The sequence below is a fragment of the Pogona vitticeps genome, chromosome 1, assembly GCF_051106095.1.
Source record: "Pogona vitticeps strain Pit_001003342236 chromosome 1, PviZW2.1, whole genome shotgun sequence".
Taxonomy (NCBI): Eukaryota; Metazoa; Chordata; class Lepidosauria; order Squamata; family Agamidae; genus Pogona; species Pogona vitticeps.
Window position 1 is genome coordinate 49107986 of NC_135783.1, and position 26175 is coordinate 49134160.

The 26175-nt window shown below is 38.6% G+C and overlaps 1 protein-coding gene across 23 annotated transcripts in view; it reads right to left on the reverse strand.

Moving 5' to 3' along the window:
• The window catches only part of LTBP1 (latent transforming growth factor beta binding protein 1), a 298040-nt gene that overhangs the window by 90303 nt on the left and 181562 nt on the right, over window positions 1–26175 (reverse strand). For 6 of the 23 annotated variants that reach the window (XM_072992302.2, XM_072992246.2, XM_072992234.2 and 3 more), the window contains 4 exons: window positions 18218–18340; window positions 12173–12340; window positions 10594–10827; window positions 3187–3209 (listed from right to left, as the gene is read on the reverse strand). In XM_072992302.2, the coding sequence (XP_072848403.2) occupies window positions 3187–3209; window positions 10594–10827; window positions 12173–12340; window positions 18218–18340 (548 nt within the window). The remainder of the gene's footprint in view (window positions 1–3186; window positions 3210–10593; window positions 10828–12172; window positions 12341–18217; window positions 18341–26175) is intronic. The other 17 variants (XM_072992267.2, XM_072992256.2, XM_078383060.1 and 14 more) reach the window with 4 other exon arrangements.

Consider the following 26175-nt stretch of genomic DNA (forward strand, 5'->3'; position numbering starts at 1 on the left):
TGCTGGTCTGGGCAGCAAAGAGCTAGCAAACTCCAGGAATACTTGAGAGAGAAATACAGTATGGCTAATAGTCTATGATAATTATTATTCACTAATGTCACTAGCTTAAAGGCAGAATTTCTTGAACCTCCAGGACAGCGCTTCAGCACATTTAAACATAGCACATCAACCAACCAATCAGACACCAAACCAAACACGCTTATCATTTAATGGGACATAAGTAACATGTAATTTTTATTGATTTTCTTACAATAAATGGTACAGATTTTAATTTAACATGGTTTATTTTTCATGTTTTGTCTCACAGCTGCCAGGATGCAAATGACTGCTCATATAATTCTGTATACCAATGAAGACTTTGTATTTGCATGAATTGAACAAGAGCCCAGTACAGCACATGACAAACAAATGTATCATGATGCAACTTTTCATGTAGTAGAGTTTACTTCATGCATAAAGTGCTGCCTTCATACATACATATAGTGCGGAACATACAGGGATGGGGGTTCTTAAAAGTGGGTTTAGCTGTCTACACAATGCGAAATTATAGTCTGTAACCATTCAGTCAAGACTTCTCTGCAAATAAAATAATCCCAGTGATTTATTTATTTATTTTTGAAGTCACTTCAATAATACATTTTTTTCTCAAAAGCTAGAATTGTTTTGGGAAAAGGCTGTGAGACTCAGAATAAAAAGTCAATACTAGGAGAAAATAAGGGACATGAAAAAGTGTTGTGGATGAACAATATCTGGTACAAACATCATATTGAGTTATTATAATTACCTGTTTTAAACTGGAAATTCCTTCCCCCCACCTTTTTATGTATAATATATTGTATATTGCACATTGTAAAGGCCTTTGGTCAGAAACAATAATTCTGCAGCAAAACTGGTAGCTCCTCCAAAGCAGGACAATAGTAGAATCATAGAATGATCAAGTTGAAAGGGGCCTATAAGGCCAGATATATTAGTATACTGTATATCAAATATATCAGCATATTTAATTTAGTCTAATTGCATACATTGTGCTCTCCAATTACAACAAAGAAAGAAAGAAAGAAAGAAAGAAAGAAAGAAAGAAAGAAAGAAAGAAAGAAAAGCACGCCACTAATAAAATACTTCCTGCTTCTCTTGCATGTGCAAAGAAATTATTCTGTTCTTTGCTTTTGGATACACAATTTCCTGTGTTCATGCTAACCAGGTGTGGGTCCAAATGAGAGCTAATCATGGTTAAATGCTGGATTGTAAAACTCAAACTAATCAAGTTGGGGGGTTCTGCTAATGGTCCTGTTAGCTTTAATTATGAAGACCAGTATCCTATTGCTGCCTTTCACTCACAAAATATCCCATTGCATGAGTGCTTGGACAGCAATAGAATTTGCATAAGGAGGCAGTGAGTACCTTCTTAGGCAAACCAAAGCTCCCTGAATGTTACGGGAAACTCTGTGATCTTGGTCTTTGAAACTGAGAACATGTGCAGCAACATGGGCAAAGTGCACACTGGCCAAGCACTCTAAAAGAACATTGAGTGGAATTTGTAGAGAAACAGAGAACATTCCTATGGTTAGGAGATCTAAAAAATTACATGTCTGCACCAGACATTAGGAATATGCACCACTCAACAAAAGGGTGGACTCATAAGAAGGTCAGTAGTTGAATAACAGGATTAAGAAATTTCTTTGGGAAATTGCTTGTGCGATTGACAGTTCAGTGAAAACTTAGAGGGCAGCAGCAATGAAGATCATGGCAAAATCCACACAAGAAAAAAGGACCGAAAATCAAACAGCCAGTATCCCAATATAAATGGCCATTATGACTATAGTCAGAATACCCTGTGCTAGAGATGGGGAAAAATTTAGTATTCACACATCTCTGAATTTTGCAATAACTATCTAGTTAGAAGAACAACAAAAAGTGCATATCTTAGAGGAAAACATGGACAAAAAAGGCCTAATATGAAACGTCTTTTATTTGGTAAAACTGTCTGAAAAAGTTGTTTATATTGAGCAAAAATAATATATAGAAATTAGTGTTTTGGAAGACAGGCATGCAAAATTATGTGTAGAAATGGGTGTTTTGAAAGTTGCGCACACAAAATTTGTAACAACATTTCCGTGGCTTTTTGAAAAAAATTCAGACTGATGTAGACATGAGACGGAACTATTTTAAAATGAGAAAAAGATGAAAGCGAGAGAAGTGAAAGCAGAAAGATTGGCCCACCTCTACTGTTTAGCCTTGTTGCCGCATATGGAATACCCCGATTGAATCATCTGCAATTGAAATGATATTCCAGAGCTGTGCAAATATCAACCTGCATGATCCAGGTTGGCACATTTCCCTTCAATGGAGATCTGAAGTGCTTAAAGCTTATTAGTTTAGATAGAAGGCAGTAACAAGGAAATTTTAAGAACATTATAGGTGTTTATAAGCCTTCTCCAGATATTTGAAAAGGGACTAAAGTAAAAATTGTAGGAGAAGAGTACTATCTCCTTCTTGTCCATTTTGTTTCTACCCATGTGGAAAGTTAACCTAGATAACACCTCTGTGCAATTCTAGAATTCTGCTTTTTCAAGGTTTCTGATGACATAGAACCCAATAGGTAGAAATAACTCTCCTGATATAACTTTCCACATGAGGAAAAATAGGACATGACAACACACTCCTCCCCTTTACTTTATCCCAGAGATAACTTTAACCCAGAGTGGCCGTACAGTTGTATGCAGCCCTCAAACCTATATTTATGCCCCAGGACCTATTAGTCTCTCACAGCTCCCTGCTACTGCAAGCTTCCAAAAACATAACTTCACCTTCTAAATAGGTTTCAGCCTCCCCTGCAGTGTTTAAGAGCCCAGAATACTATTATATAAGTAGCTGATGAGTTATCAATGAACTTAGTTGTACAGAAATGAAAGGGCTGTGCTGCTGAATGGGAATATTGAATGGAGGACATCCAAAAGTGATGGCATGACTGACATTGCTTCTTTGATAACAATAAATTTGTGTATATCAATTAAAAAGATTAAATATCAGAGGATACTCACCAGTGAGGATAATAACCAGTGAGTTTCAATTTTAATAACCTAAAAACATAACTAATTTCTTCCATAATGCCACGTAAATCCCAAAGACCTCAAACTCATTTCCTTTTTTACAAATAAGCAAAATTGTATGCAATTTATGTGTTACCTGATCTGGGGCTGCAGTTCCCACTAAAACCAGAAAGAAAAGAAAAGAAAAGAAAAGAAATTAACTAGTGTGGAAAGGAGGAGTACATAAAAACATTTGTCAGTTTTCAAATGCATTGTAAACCTAATTTTTGTACTTCATTCCTATGGTATTAAACAAGAGAATTTTGATCAGATGTAAAATTCTCTGATACTATTCAAAAATGGTTAGTTTGATCTCAGAGCAGGGATGTGGGCTATAACAAGAGTAAAACCTGACTCATACCCAGACTTACTTTACGGCCCATTATTTACTGTATTTTTCCATGTATAAGACACCCCCACTTTTCTAACCCAAAATTAAGAAATCTAAGTGGGGCTTAGAATATGCAGTGTTAAAAGGATAAAAGTGCTGCAGGATGGCTTTGAACTCTGCTTTCTCCCTTTGTGCTAAGCCCCACGTGGCTTAGCAAAAGGCAGGGGAAAGGGATCAAAGCAATTCCATGACTGCACAATCATTTTGATCTCTTTCCCCCTTATACAGCCACAGAATTGCTTTGATCCATCCCCCCTCCTTTTGCTAAACCCCATGGGACTTAGCAAGCAGAGGGGAAAGGAGGGATCAAAGCGATCCTGCAGCACTTTGATCCCTCCTTTCCTTTTGCTAAGGCTTAGCAAGTGGAAAGCAGGGATCAAAGCCCTGCAGAATCACTTTGATCCCTCCTTTCCCCTCCACTTGTTTTTTCTCCTCAGCTTACTTCCATGTATAAGATGACCATCAATTTTTAGTTTAAAGTTTTTAGACAAAAGTATAGTCTTATAAACAGAAAAATATGGTAAATGGTAATATGATAGTCCTCATCTCAAGATTAAAGTTAAAACAAGATTTGCAAGGAATTTGATATACCACAGTGCAAAGTGTAGCATTGATATTAAATTACTTTAAGTTAGCTGAAGCCAGTACAATGGGAAGTTATGAGAAAACGGCATGAGATCAGAAGTGTGTGTGAGAGAGGGAAAGAAAGGGAGAGAGATTTGAAAAATACAGCTGCAACAAAATAATTAGATGAGGTACTCTGGATTTAGAGTTAAATTTGTCTCATGGGGTTCTTTAAATATTGATTTTTCATACTTGAGGAAAAGAGAAAGAAAAAGAGGAAATTAAATAAGGATTTTAAGTAAAAAAATTAATTCCAAAACCCTACCCACACTGATTCCTTAGGTCAGTGGTCCCCAACCTTTTTGGGGCTGCAGACCGGTTGAGGGGAGCGAGCTCCATGTGCGAGCATGACACGCCCACCGTGACATGGCCCCGCGTGAGCATCATATTCCCCCCACACGAGCGTTACATGCCCACTGCACGTGCGTGTGGGTGTGTGTGGAGATTTGTATCTGCGGCCCCGTTCCAGCAAGCCCATGAACTGGCACCGGGCCGCAGACCGGGGATTGACAACCCCTGCCTTAGGGAGCATAGGGGAATTTTTCACAGGTGTAATTTCACTAAAGATTACCCAGTTCAGTGAAAGAAGCTGAACTTGAATCAGTCAAGAATGCTACCTGCCAACCCAATGTTTGTTGAGAAAATGGAAGTGTACAGAATGACTACAGCAAGTGACACAGAGACATGGCATGCACCAAAAAATACTTGCCACATTCAATCTAATAGAAAATCAAGGTTCTTCATCATGTATATGTATAAAGTAAAGATGGACATGAACGATTTTAAACTGGTTCATAAAGGCAGCACATCAGACCCCAACTTGCTTGTTTTTTTCCCCACCTCAGCTAATCTCCCAATCATGAGCAAGAGCACAGATTTCTCTTCCCACCCTTTTGTCTGAGCAGGAGATCATCCAAGAGGGTGGGGCAGAGAAGCCTGAGCTGTTGCTGGGACTGGAACATCAGTTGAGGTGGCGCAAGAAGCTAGCACGCTGGGCTGATTGAGCCAGAAGAGGGAGGGGAGGGGAGTAGCAGCAGCTATGCTGCCACCTTTGTGAACTGAGATGAACTGGGATGGACTGGTTTGTGCCCATCTCTAGTATAAAGCCCTCCATGGTCAGAGTGTCTCTCCCTAATGTCATCTACCTGACCCACCAGATCTTCCCAGGCCATGCTCCTTTGGGTAGCCTCTCCGAAGGAGGCCCCAAAGTAATTCATGAGAGGTTGGGTCTTCTTTGCAGACTTTGTGGAACCAGCTCCTGGTGGAACTATGCCTAGCCCCTTCCCTAGTAACATAGAAGGCTACTTAAAACACTGCTTTTCATGGAGGCTTTCAACACTGTCCCTGTTTGATTTTATGTCTCCTGTCCTGCTGTCACATACGAGAATTTGCCTTTGGTGCCACTTGTGTTTAACTTGTTAAAAGTTTTTAATTTTATCGTCTATTTATAGTTTACTATTATATGTTTTTTATTTATTGTTGTAAACTGCCCAAAATAGTCAATCAATCAGTCAACCAACCAATCAATCAATGTGGAAGCTACACATAAACAGGAATATCTTCTCCACAGACATGGAGAAAATGGCAGGAGGTGTATGTTCGCAAGAATCAGGTAAGCAATTACTAACAGAGCTTTTAATCTTCTTTCTCATCTGTTTAATAAAGAATTTTGGATAAAACCAATACGATTTGTAACTCATTCAAAATTTAATTTTTGTTAAATTCTATCAAATATTCAGCTCCAGAGCAAGTTGTAAGTAAGGATGATTCAGATCTGAACCCTAACAAGGGAGAAGGGCTTTAATTCTTTCTCTACTCAACCACGAAATTGATTCAGATGGAGGTGGAAGCACACCTACTATTGAAAGGGGGGGGGGGAATTCGCATTGGTGCTGATAGGAATTTTTCTCCAAATGCAAACAGCAGACATGCAGCTTCTAATTTAGATCAGAACAGAATGGAGACAAAAGGTTAAAGATCCCAAAATAGTCCTAAGCCAGAAACAGAACAGAAACTCTATGCCTGCTCTTTACTTTTTAAAAGTAATTTATTCAGATACCACTAACTGCATTCACCTGAAACTTTTCAACCCATAAAAGATATTCTTCTATTTGCTCCATACTTCTCAGTTTCTAGGACTACAACAGTGTCCAATTCCCAGCTCCATTTTTTTTCTTATATGCCTTATACAAATAATAATATTTTGGATTGACTCATTTAATCATGGGGATGTGAAAGGTGTCAGAAGACGTTTTACAAAAAAAATGTCCTAATTACATGCCCAGATTTTGAGAATGGCTTTAAAACTATTTTATGTGTTGGAATAGGGAATTTGGAATGTATGAAGAAACGTTCTACATCTTTATAATACAATGGAATTTGGTATAAAGAGAGAGAGACATACTTGAAATTTAGTCCATAATTAATAGGAGCCAACAAAGAGCCCACCATGCTAAATATGTGACAATATACTGGGTCATGGAAATTCCATTATCCTTTGATGTACTTGAACAGCCTTCAAATGATTTCCACTATCAACTAGGAAGCATGTATCTATGCTTGTACAAGGCAAGGAAAGCTGATGTTGTCTAGAGGGGCGGGGTAAAAATAGAATAAATAAATAAATAAATAATAAATTTACTTTAGGTGTGCAAATTAATTGTGTTTAAAAACAGTTACTCACATGAGTGCTAGTTTACAATTGCTCTGCTAATGTATTTGCACATGTTTGTGTAAAAATATTTGGACTGAAAATATTTGCAAACAAATATTCTGAAACAAGAAGCATTATGAAGAGACATTAGCTATGGGTGAGAGAACAGGGAGAAGTTGCTTTCAATATTATGCTTGCTTGTTACATCAGCGATAGTTTTAAATTTGTGAGTTGTGTAGATTTGCATAGACATAGTATGCACACAGAAACTGACGCAGCTGATGCTGGATCAATCTCCTTTATATGCTAAGAAATTGTTAATTCAGAGGCAGATAAAAGCTTGATCAGGGTCTAATGATAGATCCCTGGGCAATCTGTAAAATACTTCCAAGTGTTTCTGCTCCCTGATGGTTTAATAATATCAAATAAGTATCAGAGATGAGCAGATTTGTACTTTTGAACTACAATTCCCAGAATTCTTCTGGCAGCATTACTGATTAGTGAGCATAGCACTTGGGGAGATTCTGGGGGCTGTAATTCGAATCCCCAGATCTTCACTCCTCTAACATCAATGAGTTTTTTTTCTCTTAGTCTACTGAAATGAAGAAATTGGGAAAGAAAACAAACGTTGATATGTGTGTGCTAAAAAACTAAGGCTAGTTCTGATACTGAAACCAGCTTTCTGTGTCGAGCACTTGTTTGTTCAAGTGCAAGCTGTATATCGCAAGTGGCCAATATTTTACACCTGCCTCCAAGTGACGACTCTCAATAGTCTAATAAAAACAGAGAAGATCGTACAAGCTTGGTCTGTGAGCCCCTGCCTAAAACTGATTGCTCAATTAAATATTGTAATTCAACTTTTGTCATGGTATTAAATACCGTACGCAAAGCCTATTCTGCTCTGTCAGCCAAGATCAAAAAATTGTACTGCTTATAAAGCTTCTACATTAAATCTTTCATGTTGTTTTTTTTTTAAATTGTCAAGAAACCTTATACCAGACTTCACCTTTTGAGTAATGTATCTAAGGAGGAGGTAAAGCGTCTTAAGCATCAACCCTGGTGTTACACACCAGTCACAGCACAACGGTAGATATTTCTGCTTGTCATCTTTAGAAACTCTTTTTGCATTGCCCAGAATTTATAAGGTAGAATAGAAGGAAATATTTGTAATAGATATTCACATGAGGAGCTGCTTCATATACTGGAGGCCACACAACCTAAACCCATCCTTAGTTACAGGATAACTTCAATAAGTTATGATTAAATGTGCAACCAAAGTGTTCATCCGGTTGGTCCATCATACAATTCGATTGATCATCCACTCACAATGAAGTGTTAATTTACATAATCTCTGTAGGATCAAACACACACACACACACACACACACACACACACACACACACACACACACACACACACACACACACACACACACACACACACACACACATTCTTATTCATCCTCCATGTTAGCTTATATATAAAAAATAGCATGGAGGATCAGTAAAATGACTACTTTGTAAGTACAGTGAGAATAGAATACAGTACCTGCTGTATAATTATGTAACTCTTTGAATATTTTGTTCTCATAGAGAATGAAAAAAAATGTTTCCTCCCTGCTGTGTATAAATTTATGAGGTGTTCTGCATTTTTTGCATTTCATCACTTTTTACAAAAAAAATTTACTTTGTTGAAGTGCCCTGTATTTTGTACAAAAGCCTTTTGTGTTTTTAATGCAAAATGCAAACTTTCTGCAGACAAACACAAGGTCTCTTGTGGTTCGTAAATGCCATTGCTGACAAAAAAGTTATTGCCTTCTCACTTCTGTGTAGGAATGAAATATCTCACAACAGTTACTTATTTCTTCAACAGGTGTCTTGATGTGGCACGACACTCTTTTTCATCAAAGATGTGAAAAACTTAGTATTTGACATACCCTTACTGCTGAGCAAGGGCTATGTGACTACTAGCTTTAACATTACAGTGGTGCCTCGCAAGACGAGTGCTGTTTTACGACGAAATCGCATTATGACGAAGTTTTTGCGATCGCAAAAGCGATCACAAAATGATGTTTCCTATGGGGGAATTTCACTTTGCGACGATCGGTTCGCTGCTTCGGGAACCGATTCTCGCAAAACGATGATTTTCGCACAGCTGATAGGCACTTTCAAAATGGCTGCCGGGTAAAAAAATGGCTCCCCGCTCTTTTCTGGAATGGATTCCTCGCTGCACGGGCAGCAAAAATGGCCACACTATGGAGGATCTTCGCTGGACGGTGAGTTTCAAGCCCATAGGAATGCATTAATCAGGTTTTAATGTGTTTCTATGGGCTTCTTAAAATTGCTTTACGATGTTTTCATTCTACAGCGATTTTGCTGGAACGAATTAACATCGTAATGCGAGGCACCACTGTATATTCTTACATCATACAACTTTAGGTATAAGATCTTCATGTTTCCAAAGCTGCCCTATTCCCATCATTTAAAAGAATAGCCATTATTCTTGAAAATAAAGAAGAAGCTATGCAGTATGTATCTGCCCTATACTTCATTTTGAAAATGTTATTCTTTCTAATTTTTCAATAAAATTTCTGATTTGAAAAGAAGCACAACTAATTAATGTAGAATCTGACCCCAAGGAGCTAAAAATGAAAATCATTATTGAAAATGAACCAAATAAAATACAAAACAGCTATATGCTATTCATTTCTGCAGGAGTAATCTACACAACAATGACCCTAATCCTTTTCTGTTATTGGGTTAATTGAGCTAAATATGTATCTGCAAAGGTTAAAAAGGCATTGTAAGACTGAACTTCTCAAAAATATTAAAACAACAAAATTCACATGCTGAAAGACAACAGAGCATAATATATATATATCATCCTGACTCAGAAGGATGACTCTGTTCTTTAAAATTAGATCACTTATCTTGAGTTATATAATTCCAATTCAAAATTATATATTATGGAGTAAAAAATAAAGTTGGGAGTTTGGAAATCAAGTTTTTAGATGTGATGCTCCAAGTGATCAAACAGACAAGATTTTTCCCCCTAAGTTATGTTTTCTATATTACACTCTTTCAGTCCTTACTCACAGACACATCTCAACTGCTTTTCTCTCCAAATGCAACATATTAATGGCTACTTTAGAAGGAAAATGATTTAGAGTCATAGCAAACAGCACACTCCACACATCTGAATATACCTGTCTAAGTTCTGTTCACCAGTAGCATGTTGGCAATGCATTTATTTTTGCACATGCGGCAAGCTTTCTGCCCCCTTTTTTGCTGTTGCATTGATGTTAAGCAAGTTAAAACAGGACATTTTGAAGCAGCTGATTTTACAGGCATTTGCAGAAATCATGCAAAAAAAAAACTGAGACATTAAATTAATGAAACCAATATTTAAGGTGCTTCATGAAATAAAGGTGATACTGAAGATTTTTATTTTATTTTTCAGAACTAAAAGATTCTAAATGCTTAACAGAAATCCAGATGAATTTTGCATCAAAATTGATTGTAAACAAATGATAAAACTAAGATTTACTCGCTTATGAACATCTCATTGAGAGAGGGGATTCACAGCATCACTCTGCATGTACCGAGCCTCTCAAATGGTCTCTGGTTTGGTTTTCTGTTTTTGATGCAGCAACCAAGTTCTACTGTACATTCTAATTCCTGTAATAATCCAACCAGTGACTAGCTCATTTACCCTTAGAAATATTTCACATTTTATACCAGCAGTTTAAACAGTTATAATGCACAAAGGAAAGGAAAACACATGCACATATGTAGCAACACACTAATCTATTTCATGAGATCCTTGTCCACTCTCACCTTCTCGCACAGCCACCTCTGGCTCACTTTTCTGTGAGATGGTCAGTGCCTCCACTGGCTCTTCCTTTGCTGGGAGAGGTGGAGGAGAAGTACCTTTAGCAACATGATGCGTAATCTGGGTCTTGCCAATGACAGGTGGCTGAATTCTAACTGCTGGGTGATGATATAGCTTGTTTCTGTGAGAGCCAGAAACCGTATAGCCCATTCCACCAGGGCAGATTTCCTTAAAAGCAGCTAGATTTAGGATGGGAAAACATTCCTTTTAAGACTCTAAAAATGCAATATTTCTGACACACTGGAAAATATAATGAAGACAAACTCTTAACATTAAGTACATTTCCACAATTATTATCTATTCTATATTTAACCAATATAATAAGAATAAGAAGAAAATAAAACATGAGGATATCATTCCATAAGTTACTCAGGGATTTTATTTGTTGCCTCTATAAAAAGATTTGACTTGAGAATTATTCAGATTTTAAAATACACTTTTATACTCATATTGACATGCACAGGGTAAACTAAACTATGGGCTTCTCTGGAATTAATGTTACTGTAAGGCTTATTAGTAGATCAGCAAGTCTCAGACTTGCATCATACTCATTCTCGTACTGTTTACTGGCATGACCATGAACAGAAACGGCAAGCTTTTGCTTTTATGTTAATAAGAATTCCTCACAATATCTGAAATTGGAGGAGGGCATGCTAATTAAAATAAACTTAGTTTCCATAAGCCAGGTTCAAACCATTGCTTCTGAAGTTGGCTTGTACAGTAACCATAGTTTAACCATAGTTTAATTAAACAGAGTTTGGATGCAAGGATGAGTTCTGATTACCATAAAAAGGGAAATAAGATCCCCCCAGTGCCCTCACAACTACATCTGAGGAAGCACTAGAAGTGATTCCATGGCTCATTCACAAAATGCTAAATAATTATTTAGCATGCTGTCAAACCTACTCATCTACTGTTTTAAGTATAGTGGAAGGATTGTTCATTTGTAATTTGATGCCCTCTGTCTAGCAAAATATTAGTTATCATGTCCTCTTCAATTTCTACAGTACAAGCAGGTGGTATCTGATAAATTATTACAGGTACATCTAGTCTATTAATTCTGATTTAGATTTCAAGAGATCTTATAAAGAACCTTCAGATCTTATATATTCCTTCACCTTTCATACAGAGCTTGGGGTCAAATCACACATTATACTGATCTTTATGAAAGTTTCTTCCATCCTTGCTGAAACAAAAAACAGCCACTGGAAACAGCAGTTAAAAGCGGGTCAAGGTGGGCTGTGAAAGAGGCTTAAGTCTTGTCCTAATGGCCATTTTGCATCCCAGAATTTCCCCCTCAAGCTGTTTGGGCAATTTGGTATTTGTAGATCTAAACTAAGCTTATATTTTGATGCTACTAAATTATTTCTTTCTTTCAATTTCATTTAATGTTTCAGAACATGATCTGATACAACCAACCAAACACTATAATGTAGGAAAGTATGCAGGGTAAATATAATTACGCTGTAAGTCGTGTACAGTGTGTCAGTGCAAGAATATGCTTTTTTTCTGGGAACCTCTTACCTGTTCCTGGAAGGGGACATTTCTCACAGTGGGGGCCCCAGGCTTTGCCAACACTGCAACAGCAGAGCTGCTTGCTGAGCTGAACAGAGAGAGGGTGCATACACTGCTTTCCTGCACTGACAAACCGGTAGCAGGGCCCTTTCTCTTCAGTGACCATGGGATTATCAGCTGCAGCAAAAAGGGAAGGAGGACGCTAGAGTTTACATGAGAAACAAACAGAGAAACACTACAGGAGTTCCATCACGAGACTTTTTAAAAGGATCAAATTTCTATATGACATCATTATAGAGGCAAAAATGCTGATGTCTCAGAATTAAATTACTCATAATATGGTTTGAAGTCAAAGTAATGCAACACAAAAGTAAATAAGCCCACATTGTTTAGGAATATAAGCCAATGTTCAAATTAGATGCTGCCATGCTCCAACAACACAGAATTAGAGGATAGCCTTCCTTCCCATGCATAAGCACTGAAGCAGAAGCTTAAAGCGGGTGAACAGCAAAAACACATAACATGGATAGATCACACACTCACTTCCAGCACTCAGATTATGATGTCATATCGTTTGGGACTACAGAATGGTTATTTTGGATTAATACAGAAGTCATTTCAACTCAGTGAGACCATTGTATTCTAAAAAATCAATGCCAGCCATAGATTCAATGGAAAAAAGCTACGTGACAGAGCTAAACACTTTCCCAAATAAGTCAACTAGCAATGCCATCATCCTTCCCTTGCCCACTGCTCCTTTTCTTTTACAGTTTTCTAAATTCATATTATGAAATATCCTATCAAAATAAAAAATTCCTTCAGTCAACAGAAACAGAAATATTTTTGATCTCAGGTCAAAGATATACCATGAGATGTACCATGGAGTTTAGGTTATATCCACTGCTATTGCCTTGGACAAAAGACCTGTCTTGAAACATAAATACGTTTTGGTTATGTCAAAAGGAGGAGAAAAATATCAAGGATGTGGCTGCTAGTAGAAATGCACAATCACATATGATGATATCATGTTTATGTCAGGCCTATACAGCATACAGTCTCCAAGCAAAACACAGCTATCAAGCTGTTATACCTGCTTTTCAGGGGTTTAATAAACCTAGTTTTTTTAGAACTGCAGGAAGGTTGTCAAGGCATGGCTAGTGGGCTGTTTTCAATTCAGTGGTTGATAAGTAGTGCAAATTTGGCATGTATTTTGTTTTGAAAAAGAAGGGATTGTTCATTCTAACCAGAATCCCAAAGACCTTTTCCTAAATTCAGCAGAGTTTATATTGACAAGTATCATTTTTAATAGAACATTGAAAATATCATCAAAACATTGATCCAGACCAGTAAGACCTATTAAGAGCCAACTAGCACATTTCCTATTTTAAATGAATGGAAGTTGCACAGCAGCAGTGATTGGTAGATTTCATTCATACACTGTTGTAACAGTTGTACATTGTACAAGATGCAAAAGAAGCATATGTTGACGGTGCTCTTCTTCCTTCTGATGAAACAAGATCTCAGTTCTTCTTTTAGAATTGCACAAATGATAATAAATACAGAGAAAAAAATAATTTGTTTCTTTGAAGTTCAGAATTATTCAAACGTAAAAGAGTGATAATACTTAATAACAGTCTTTGCAGCTTTGAATAAACATAATTACTCTTTTGCAAGAGAAAAAGCTTAAAACCACACCACAACATAGTTACTATACAAATATGTCACAATTTCAACCTGCAACAATTTATAACACAAGTGACCCAATTATACTTTATCTATGCTTCAGGCATCTGAACAGTTTACAGGATCTCTTTGGACAAATTAAGCAAAATCAAGAAGATAAATAAGTATGAACAAACACACGGTCATGTTGTTCCCACTCTTTGCCTTGGAAAAATGGAATTTAGGAAAAGAAGGAGGCAATTTTACAATCTACTAAGGTTTATACAGTTTTAGAACAGTTTTTGCACTTCATGAAAGAAAGAAGGTCTGTGTTCACATGGTGCTATTTGAGAATATTTGTATATTGATGTAGGAATGAGAAACTAGCTATCTCAATCTGCAATCTAGGCTAAACATCTCAGTTCTTTTAAAGCTATAATTCTATACCCACTTACCTCGGAGTTGGATCCATGACAGAGGAGATTACTTGGGAAAAGATATGTAAGATTGTGCTCTAAATCTTGTAATACGTTACAAACAAAAGAAACTAGACATTTTACATTCTAAAGAGGAATATTCTCTTAACTGAGCAATGATATGCAAGAAGTATATGGTTCTCAAACCTCTACATTCTAACATAAATCTACATTGCCATCTACCATGTTTCCCCCAAAATAAGACAGGGTCTTATATTAAGTTTTGCTCCAAAAATCCCATTAGGGCTTATTTTCAGGGAATGTTTTTTTTTTTCATGTACAACAATTTACATTTATTCAAATACAACCATGTCATTTTCTTCTGGTTGCTGCGCAATGGTGGAGGGTGGGCTTTCACATAACTAGGGCTTATTTTGGGGGTAGGGCTTATATTATGAATGTCCTGAAAAATCACACTAGAGCTTATTTTTTTTCAGGTTAGGTCTTAATTTTGGGGAAACAGGGTAGATCATCTTGGTTTCTGAAAGCCTACTGGGAAGTATGAAGAGGCCTACATCCTGGTTTTTGTCCCTAAGTAGGCATCCAATAATTACTCCCTGTTGGAATTGGCATTTTTAACATAAAAATACAGAACCATTAGGAAAGTGAATCACTCATTTTCAAACAGCTAGCTCTACATCAGAAATAGAGGCTGAAATATTTTTTCTCAGTTTAGTAAGTCACAACTGGAGTAGGCCCAATGGAACTTGTGGAAGAATAGATTTACCAAATCCCCACTGATTAAGGTGACCTGATGACTTGCTACACCAAGCAACAGATTTCCAGTCAGATTATCACTCCATAGTTTGCCATCACTAAGACAATGGCTATTACTGATCCCAGATTCCTACAAATATATGAAACTGTTCTGAGCATCCTCTTTGTAATGTACTCTGCATAAGCCAAGAACACCCAAGATTCTACTGATTTTTACATTTTTTTATTTGGAATTTTGTGTGACTGTTGCCTTTCCTTGGAATGCTTCTCCCTCATTTGTTCCAAATAAACTTTACTAAATTATTTGGGCATTTGGCTTTGTTTACTCAAAAAGAGGAATTGTCTATAAATCATTCTTACATGCAAGTATGCATGGTTGACAAGCTATATCTTTTTTCCTTAGGATATAAAAATGATTAAGTACTGTATTTATTATTATTATTATTGTTGTTGTTGTTGTTGTTGTTGTTGTTGTTGTTGTTGTGGGTTTTTCTTTGGCTGTGTTCTGAAGGTTGTTCTTCCTAACGTTTCGCCAGTCTCTGTGGCCGGCATCTTCAGAGGACAGCACTCTGTGCTCTAGTGAAGATGTTGGCCACAAAGACTGGTGAAACGCTAGGAAGAACAACCTTCAGAACACGGCCAAAGAGCCCGAAAAACCCACAACAACCATTAGATCCTGGCCGTGAAAGCTTTCGCGAATACATCACCATCACCATCACCATCACCATCACCATCACCACCACCACCACCACCACCACCACCACCACCATCATCATCATCATCATCATCATCATCATCATCATCATCATCATCATTATTATTATTATTATTATTATTATTATTATTATTATTATTATTATTATTATTATTATTATTATTATTATTATTATTATTATTATATTTATATCCCGCTCCCATTTGTGCCAAGGCAGTTACAACAAATATAATACAAAACAAATAATACAGGAAAAATAATTAAAAGCAACTTTACAAATAACCCTTGAAAACAGATGGCAGATACCAATCATATAAAAACCACAGTGGGTGGAAGAAAGGGGGAAAAGAAAAAAAAAGGTGATCAGCTAGGGTCACAGTATGGTCAGTAGGCCTTCCTGAAAAGCCATGTCTGTAGTTGTCTCCTAAGTATCAAAAGGGAGGTGTTAGGCAGTGCTTCTCTGGAAACTGGTTCTGTAAGATTGGAGCTACCACAAAGAAGGCCCTAGTTCTTATGGACCTCCCTTGGGTGGCCACTCAGAGGAGCCTTGACTGAGATGATCTTGTGCGTCAGGCAGATGACATTAAGGAAAGAAACTCCAACAAGTAACATGAGCCCAAACCGTGGAGGGCTTTGTTTGTATGTATGTATGTATGTATGTATGTATGTATGTATGTATGTATGTATGTATGTATGTATGTATGTATGTATGTATGTATGTATGGGTGTATGTACGTACGTACGTACGTACTTAGGGGTGCTTCTTTGTTTCAAGTGACAGTTAATTCAATCCCTTCTTATTTTCTCCACACAAAATGTCCCAACCATTCCCACCTATAAATCTATAATGACTAAGTCTATAAAGGGTATGATCAAAGATATGGCCCATAACAATTTCAAAAAAAAAAAAGCATCAGCACAATCATAGAAAATACTGCTGGTTAGCAATATTATTGTTCAGTGACTGCTGAAATGTATTCATGTGCATACATGTCCAAGCTGGGTTGGGACTCAGTGTATTGAGAAAAAACACAGTTGGCAAATATACAGTACTGTGTTAAGGATTTTCTGACATATCTGATCATTAAAAAAATAACAGAAATACTATGTAACTACATCCATTAGCAATAGTTATAAACTGGATCTGTGACAAAATGTTGCATTGTGGATTGTTCTTGTTCAGGTTTCTAATCAGCTCCACCCTGTTCAGGACAATCCATTCCATTCTCTCTTCCTCAAGTCCTTAATTCACCTCCAAAAGTCTATCACAAAATGCCCATCAAGGTTGCTCAATCCTCACTGGACTGTTAACTCATTTTCCTAGAATTTGTTTATCTTTTTGTCATTCTTAGAGTTCCATTTAGTTATGCAAGAATCCACTTTAAGATAATGAATTTGCTATTTATAGAAGATTTAATATCATTAACAGAAATATTAAAGACATTGTAAAGGATGAAAGATGACAATCCTTGGGAGATTCCACATCTCCTTACATAAAGAAGGTCAAAATAATAATTTAGCCAAATCTGCTTTAGCATAATGCCTCAGACAAAACTATGTCTGCAATAACTGCAGTAACCTTGGAGATGCTGAAGACAGTATGCTTATAATACTCCTTAAAGCTCAGAAAATGCTGAACCTTTGTATTCTCTCTCATATTAAGAATTTTTCTAGTCTTTTGCATGCTTGTCTAGAAAGCCTATTGGACACAATGGAATCTATTTCTGCGTAAACATTCGTGCCTGTTCCTAACAGCAGTTGTGCCACTTAAAATACTGGCCAGCATGAAGAGGACCATAAATAGCCCATCTCTGAAACCTATCTCATATGAATAGCTTACACTATAAAAGATTTTCTGTGTCTTCTGGAATATAAGGCTGAATATACACTGGCAAAGAAAAGAGTGAAGGAATGTAAGGGTCAGAAATACAGGAGATCATCGAACATTTCAATTAAAGAGCAATGGGTTTAAAACTTCTTCCCCTTAATCAGACTATTAAAAAAACATGGGCTTATTTATTTCACTACAAAAGGAAAACTCAGAATTTCTTTCACTCGATCACCAACAAGCTGAAAAGCCATCACAGTTCTTAAGCAGTTTTTGTGCCTGTTTATATTCTGAAGCATATTTATTTCTGACAGATATTTTGAGAAGTAGATTTTCTTGACCGTACATTCCACAAGTCTGTTTTAAACCTACAGTGCAACATTGTATCATAAAAGAAAACGCTGCAATAAAAATTTTCAGTTAGAAGAAGCACCACAAGAACATTTTGACCAACAGATATTAAGAGAGATATGCACATTTGTGTTTTTTAATTACCACTTCCAGAATTCCACAGGCCGCCTATGGAAATCTGCAAGCTGTAGTCCAAAAACACAAAGCTACACACCTCTAGAACTTGTGTCCTTACAAGATGCAAGAGGAGGGTGAGAACTAAATACAAAAGCAACAGAAGCTCATTTAGTGTTTTTGTTACTTACGGATGCATCTGGAAAGAGCAGGGTCTGGCCCATATCCCAATTTGCAGGTGCACCTATAGCTGCCCATGGTATTCAAACACTCACCATTAGGGCATACCCCTTGGAGCTGACATTCATTAATATCTGAAAGAGAATACAATTAATGTTAGTAAAACAATAGGCTCATATGAGCATTTCCTTATAAAACCTGTAACTTTTCAGTGAATGCCATACAAAGGCAAACTGTCTTTGATATTGAGCAAAGTATATAGTAGCCATAAGAAACAACATCTTCCATGAATTGCTGACTGCCTTCTAAAGCCATCTAAGTTGGTAGCCATCACTATATTCTATGGTATGAAATTCCACTGCTTAACTACGTGCTATGTACAATATATTCTGCAACAGCTAAACAAAGCAAAGAGTGAATGTGAGAAACAGAATCCAATGAAAATATGGTGTGGATCTGGAACATCCTTTAACGTACCAAGGGAGTGAGTTACATACTGTATCATATCGTATAACATAAGAGTTTGTCTACTATTTTATTGCAGTTTAATTTCCAATTACTCCCAAGGAAAAATAGTCCTAGATTTTGTATCCTTTTCTCCAAAAAGAATATACAAGATACTACTTGTATCTAATTTCATACAGAAAACCTCTTGGAGAAGGGACCTGTCTGCTTGTCCTTTGCATATTGGCAGTAATGATAATGGAAATCATAATAGTAATATATACACAATATTTAGCAAAAACTAAAATCAAAAGAATGCACATAGATGATGTTCAAAAATCTTATAGTCTGTCAGTATTAATTTTCTTCAGCACTGTATCAGAAAAGATAATGGATTGTGTAAAACCAGACAATAGTACATTGTGAATAATGATGTTATGGTTTGCAGCACAGCATCTTTACCATAATTTCAACTGTTCCTGAAAACATCCTATTAGAACTATTACTTCCCAGCTTTTTATGCAGCTGTACTTACTCACAACAAACTCTGCTATTAGAATGTACATACATGCGTTTAACAATTTAGTGTAACCATCATACTTTTAAAAATCTGTCTAATCAATATTCTTTTTCTGCTTTGCATTAAATTTATAAAGATGAGTTGAACACTTGACCTAAAGCCTGATAGCTAGTTCCAAAGCATGAGCTTGAGGGACGATAGAATGAGATACATCAAAGACTTGGCAAAGCAATTTTCTTGGTTTGGAAAGAAATAGATCTTGAAGTGCTTTCAAGGACAGCAATTTCCCCCAAACTAGGAAGGAATAAAAGACATATCACTAGTGGTATGTTGGGATCATTAAGCAGTGGGTGGTCTGTAATAAAATATATCCACACAGTGGGAAAAATTCCTGAATGTAGCTGGATATTATTCTTTGAAGCCACAACAAATTAGATGATATTCTTTGCTATGTGGGAGCCTAAAAGCACAATAACTTTATCCATATATTCACTAGAATCTGGTATATTTAACAGGGCATTTTCTTGCCCTATGCCATGCTTTCACCAGATGTATCATCCAGTGATGTTACGTTAAAGCCTCTCAAACTCAACATGGGATGGGGAACCTCAAATATCCAAAAAGCTAAATCCCCAGATGATGATGATGAACTTTCAGGGGGCCCAGGAGCCTCAGACCCCAGATACAGCTGGCTGTTGGGTTGAGTTGGAGGAAGCTAGACTTCCTCCCAGCCTAAACAAATACAATGGGTTAAGGAGACCAGGCCAGTGAGAGACTACAGAGCAAAGTGCTTAGTTGCAAGGAAAGTTTCCTCAGGAAGAGAAGGTGCTTCAAATGTGTGTGTGTGTGGGGAATGCTTCCTTCCAGGGAGACCATCACACCAAATCCAGCAGTTGAGCTGTCAGCTGGCCAAATACATGCAATGCAGCTGAAGGTGGGGCTCAGGCATCCCAGCTAGATGAACCTTAGCTTGGGACTGTTTTCATAGCAGACGGTGTCTCTTCTGGTTTCCGATTGTTTGCCTTACATCTTGATGTTTGCCACTGACTCTTAGCTGTGTATGACTTTTCGAATGTCTGACTGTGCTTTTGGCTATCCCTATTTTATTGTACAACATTTTAACTGACTTGGTGAACACGGTTTTGAACTCTGACTCCAGATCTCCTAGACCTGATTTACCTTACACTCTTTGTCGCCCTTGGCCTAATCCTACTCCAAGAGCAAGACATCCAAATTCAACTGTTTATTCAAGGCGAACATTCTCCTCTCCATAGAGGAATGGGCACAAACGATTCTCTTCAAACATGATCAATCAAATATATCATACAACATTCTGTGGATGTTGTCACTTCACACTGCAAATGCTTCATATGCAATTACTATGAACAAATCTTTTCCCAAGGAAAAAGAAGGGTGATCTGCAAGCATGTGTAGCTATTCTGCTACACAAACCCAATCAGGGGAACAGTATTTCTCCCCCCCCCCCCGGCCCGGAAGCCAAGCCTAAACTCAAACTGAAATGGGCATGGAGAACAAATCTCAACCAAGAATGTCTCCACCTAGATCACAACAAGTCATTCTATTACATTCCCAAAGATTGTGTCTAGATGGAAGATGTCATGAACTTGAAGATCCTGGAGGAGCTTTTTTTAGAAAGAGTGATACCACCACCTTTTTCAAAGCAGGAAGCATCACTTTAGTAAAGCCAACTTTGCCATGGACCTACCTGATCAACTTTTACCTGTTGGGCAAAAATTGAGAGAGTAACTGTAATTGGATGCCATGCTGGAAGAACCTTATCCATATAATTAGGCTGCAAAAACTGGAAATGATCCCACAATAACACTCTAGACAGTACATTAGGTATGTATCTCAAAACAACCCGTCATACAAGCAGTGTGCAACACATTTCAAACATGAGCAACATTATCTTCACAACAGATTTCTGATGGACCCATATCTCAATTTTCTGGAGCAGGTGTCAATTAACAGGCAATTCTGAGGAGTTCTGCTTAATGGCTGGAGGATACAGTGGACAAAGCAGAATCTGCCTTTTTTCTTTGCTATTCTTACAATAGGGAAAATTATGTTCTCTAACACATACTCAAGTATCTTCTGTATTTGGTCTCTCTGCCAACCTGAGGAAAATCAATGGTATGAATTAGCTAGTATATGTTGTTGGCTAGATCTTGTGACTTGCACTGGCTTGAACCTCAGAAGCAAATTGGCACCAGTTAAGATGCTAGTGTGAACAATTGCTGGTGTATTCTAGTCATGCGACTCTGTGTGCAATAGCAAATGCTTGCACCAATTGCTTAACATGCCACAATTTGCCTATGAAAGTTATACCAATGGACTTGCGCAGCATCTGCTTTAACTGGATTCTAGCCTGTGTGCATCAAAAGAGTTGTGCATATCAAATGTGCATATCTAAGTAACCCTTTGCAGTATCACACATGGCTCAAGAGCAAAAACTTCATCTGAAAAATATTCAAGTTGTCCATATGACTACCCACTCTAATAATGAATTAAAATTTTCCCAACAGCACTTTAGAAAATTAATACAGGCCTTGGGGCATGCCACTGTAAAATTTTCTTCAAATATGCTGGTTACCAGAGTCTTTACAGGTTGATTCTGCTATTTGTATTCCACCAATGGTAGCACAACTTAATTTGTTTTCAGCAAGTGACCATCAGATGTGACTTCTTGGTGAGATGACTAGAAAGCCACTATACTAATATTGTATTTTATTACATAGTTCTATCTTGGGACTTCAAAGGAGTTATTAACAAACTAATAACATGTCTTCTGCAGTGTTGGTGGAGGAGATTTAAATTTAAAATGATTATTGCTTCAGAACTCCGGGCAAAAAGTCCTGCATGTTTCCTATCCAAGGCATATTAATTCACCCTGTATTTTGGGGCCACCTACCTAACACACATCCGGCCACCCACAGTCCTATCCAGCTGTGTAAATTATACTGAAATCAACCTGTTAAGGCAGGTGGAAATGGAATCAAGATGAAGACTGTGTGAAGAGTAGTTCAACAGTTTTTAAAACTTTTTCATCTGCCCATCTTTCTCAAACAAAGCTACGAAATAAATGTACATTTTAAAAGCAGTTCTAAAGATGTGGGATCCTTGATTAAAATAGGCAAAATAGAGTTATAATTGATCTATGTGTTAACTGCAGGTTAGGTGGCCGCTGTAATATTATAGTAGTACTAAACTTTAAAATCTTTTGTAATATATATGAGGGGCAAAAGTTTTGCGCTTAAAATTTAAATTCTGTATGAACTATTTTCTCTGTACATTGAGATGAAGTATCTTGTAGTGTCTGAAACACAGACCTACAATGCTTTGTTGCTCAGGGAGTGAACTCAGCTCAGTTCTAACTATCCCTAAGCCCAGTCCTGGGCAAAGTGCGGCCCGAGGGCCACATATGACCCCCAAGCCGCTCCTGTCCGGCCCACCGGTCGTCGCTTCAGTCTGATGTTCAAGCACTTGTTAAAGCCCAAGAGAGACTGGATTTCTCTCACTGGATAAGTTGAACATCAAAACCATTTATAGCTTTTTGTCTAAAGTTGATCAGTTGCTTATCTTCTATTTTTAAGTAAAGTTGGTTCGGCCCCCAAACACAGTTCAGATTTTTCATGTGGCCCCCTATAGCAATTAATTGCCCACCCCTGCCTAAGCCATATCAACCTAAATTACTTGTTACCAGTAATTCAATGAATTATTAATGTTTGAATTGCTAATGGCAAAAATGGATAATTATTTGTATCACAGTTTATACTAGTGAAATTAGAACTCCAAAGGTGTCAGGCAGGCACCCAGATCTCCTTCTTGTCTTTAGGGTAAGAAGCCAGACAAGCTGAGAAGGTTTTTGGATAATAACAATGAGGTCTTATAATAATGACACAACCAGATCCTATGGACTGTATGGAAGGGACTGCAGGGGTCATTAAGTCTAACCCCAGGCAAAGCAGGAAACCCACAGCTAAAACATCTCTCTTAGATGCCATCCAACCTCTATTCAATAAATGAGGGAATCTACCACCTTCTAAGATACAGTATTTCACTGAATTGTTGAACTGGTCCTCTGTCATGAAGTTCTATTGATATTCAATCAAAATCTACTTTCCTGTCATTTGAATTAATTGCTTCTGGTCCTACTCTACAGAGTGGCAGAAAACAAGCTCAATTCATCTTCTCCATGGCAGCCCTTCAAATATTTAAAAAGGCCTATCACATACAGTGGTGCCTTTACTTACAAACTTAATCCGTATCGGAATGACGTTCGTAAGTCAAAATGTTTGTAGGTCAAAGCACCATTTCCCATTGAAATACATAGGAATGGGATTAAACCATTCCAGCATTTCAAAATAAAAATAAAAATAAAAATAAAAATAAAACACTGCAAGCCCCTGGGGCTGCAAAAAACCAAAATAAATTAAATATAAACATAACCCCACCAGCCTAATCCCACCCAAAACAGTTTTAAAAAAGCAGCACCTTGCCTAACCATGAAGCCTCCTCTGAAGCCTCCCAGCCATGCTCAGCCACCCGGGCTCCACTGCCGCCAAAACCACCGTCGGTGGGAGCCCTCCGGGAGCCCACCCAGCCTTTATCTGCTGCCGAAAGGGCCCTCCGGGAGCCCAGCCGGCCTTTCTCCGCCACCGCGCAGCTTCTCCGCTCGCCGAAACCGCTGTTGGTAAGCAGGCGGAAGGCACCCGCGGGTCTCGGGGAAGAAGGCTGGCACTCCTCTTCCTGCGGCTGGCACTCTCCCATGACAGCTGCTTTCCCTTTCTTCTTTCAGATGGATCCAGTGCAGGGAGGCAGAGACCGGTGGGGAGGCCATTTGAATTTCCCGAACTCTGCTTCCCACTGCAGGGTCAGTCAGCGCTGCCCGCTTTCCAGCAGGACTCCTGGGAGGGAGAGGCCCGATGGAAAGCAGGCAGCGCCGACCAACCCCACGGTGGGAAGCAGAGACCGGGAAATTCAAATGGTCTCCCGGGCAGTCTCTGCCTCCCCGTGCTGGATCCTTCCGAAAGAAGAAAGGGAAAGCGGCTGGGGCGGGAGGGGAGGGGAGGGGAGGGTGACAGGAGCCTTCCTCTCGAGGCGAGGAAGAGGAGTGCCAACCTTCTTCCCCAAGACCCACGGGTGCCTTCCACCTGCCTGGCTGCTGGAGCAGAGGCGGGAGGCCCTGCGCAGGGTGAGTGGAGGCAAGCAGGTGGGCCGGCTCCTTTCAGCCAGGAGCAGAGCACGTTGCCCTCGCCAGGCCAGGAGAAGAGGCAAAGACAAAGGCCAGAGGGGACACTCAGCTGCCTGGCTCGCCTCGCCTCACTTTCTCTGGTAGAGCACAAGGTAAGTCGCCGGGATGGCTGGTGAAGGGAGGGAAATGATGCAGCACAGAGGCTCCTTGCCAGCCAGCCTGCCTGCCCTCGGTGGCCAGTGGAGGACATCTTGCCTTGTTTGGCCTGGCCTGGCCTGGCCCAGGAGATCAGGATCAATGGGTTGAGGGAGTCTTTTGCAAGGGAAGTGCTGCTCACAAGGAGCTTGGGTCCTGCTTGTAGGCTGCCTGGGCAAAGCCAGCCCCTCGGTGGGGACACCCGAGAAGCCTCCGGTGGCGGCAGTTTGAATTCCCTGTCCCCTTTCCCTGCCTTTTTCCGTTTGTAGGTCAAAGCTCTGGCTGCAAGTCAAAGCTGTCCGTATGTCTAATTGTTCATATGTCAGGGCATTCTCCGGCATGGTTTGGGAGTAGCTCTATAGCGGACAAAAAAGCTCTACAGAGAACCATTAAAATTGGCCAGAATATCATCGGGCTCCAGCTACCAACCCTGGATGACATCTTCACATCCCGCTGTCTGAGGAAGTCACACAGCATCCTGAGAGACTCTTCCCATCCTGCTTATAACTTTTTTGAACTGTTACCGTCTGGCAGAAGATATAGAACAATTAAGACTCGGAGCACACGTTTTCTCAATAGTTTTTATCCCAGAACTATAATTGCAATTAATAATGAGCTTAAAGACGACCAGTAGTGAATAATTAGTTGGACTGTGTTACTTGGCCTGCAGTGTAGATGTTTGTATTTTTAGTGGGGGACTTTTAGTGGGTGGGGAGTGTTTAGGGAATTTTATGTGTGTGCATGTGTCTGGTCTCTGGGTGTCTGTGAATTTTGTTGTATGGGTATACTGTGTATATACTTACAATGACAATAAATTATTATTATTATTATTATTATTATTATTATTATTATTATTATTATTATTATTATTATTATTATTATTATTATTATTATTATTATTATTATTATTCACAAGTCATGGCACCACTGTAATGGTGCCTTGACTTATGAACACCCTCCTATGAACAAAGGAGACAGGTGTGACTGCAATAACTACCGTGGCATCTCTCTTCTTAGCGTTGTAGGGAAGCTGCTTGCCCGTGTTGTGCTGAAGAGGCCCTACAGACAGAGTATCCAGTATCACAGTGTGGATTTTGTGTTAAGAGATCCACCACTGACATGGTATTCTTCCTCAGACAGTTGCAGGAGAAATGTAGGGAACAACAACAGCCACTCTTTGTGGCCTTCATAGATCCCACAAAGGCCTTTGATTTGGTTAGCAGGGTTGGCCTTTTTAAAATACTTCCCAAGATTGGATGTCCACCTTGTCTCCTTAACATCATCAGGTCCTTCCATGAGGGAATGAAAGGCACTTTAGTTTTTAATGGCTCAACATCAGATCCCTTTGACATCCAAAGCGGAGTGAAACAGGGCTGTGACCTTGCACCAACACTGTTTGGGACCTTTTTTACTGACATGCTGAAGCATGCCTTTGGAACTACAACAGAAGGTGTCTATCTCCGGACTACATCAGACGGAAAGCTCTTTAATCTCTCTAGATTGAGAGCGAGGATCAAAGCTGAACAAAAATGCATACGGGACTTCCTCTTTGCAGATGATGCAGCCATTGAAGACCTCCAACAACTCATGAATCG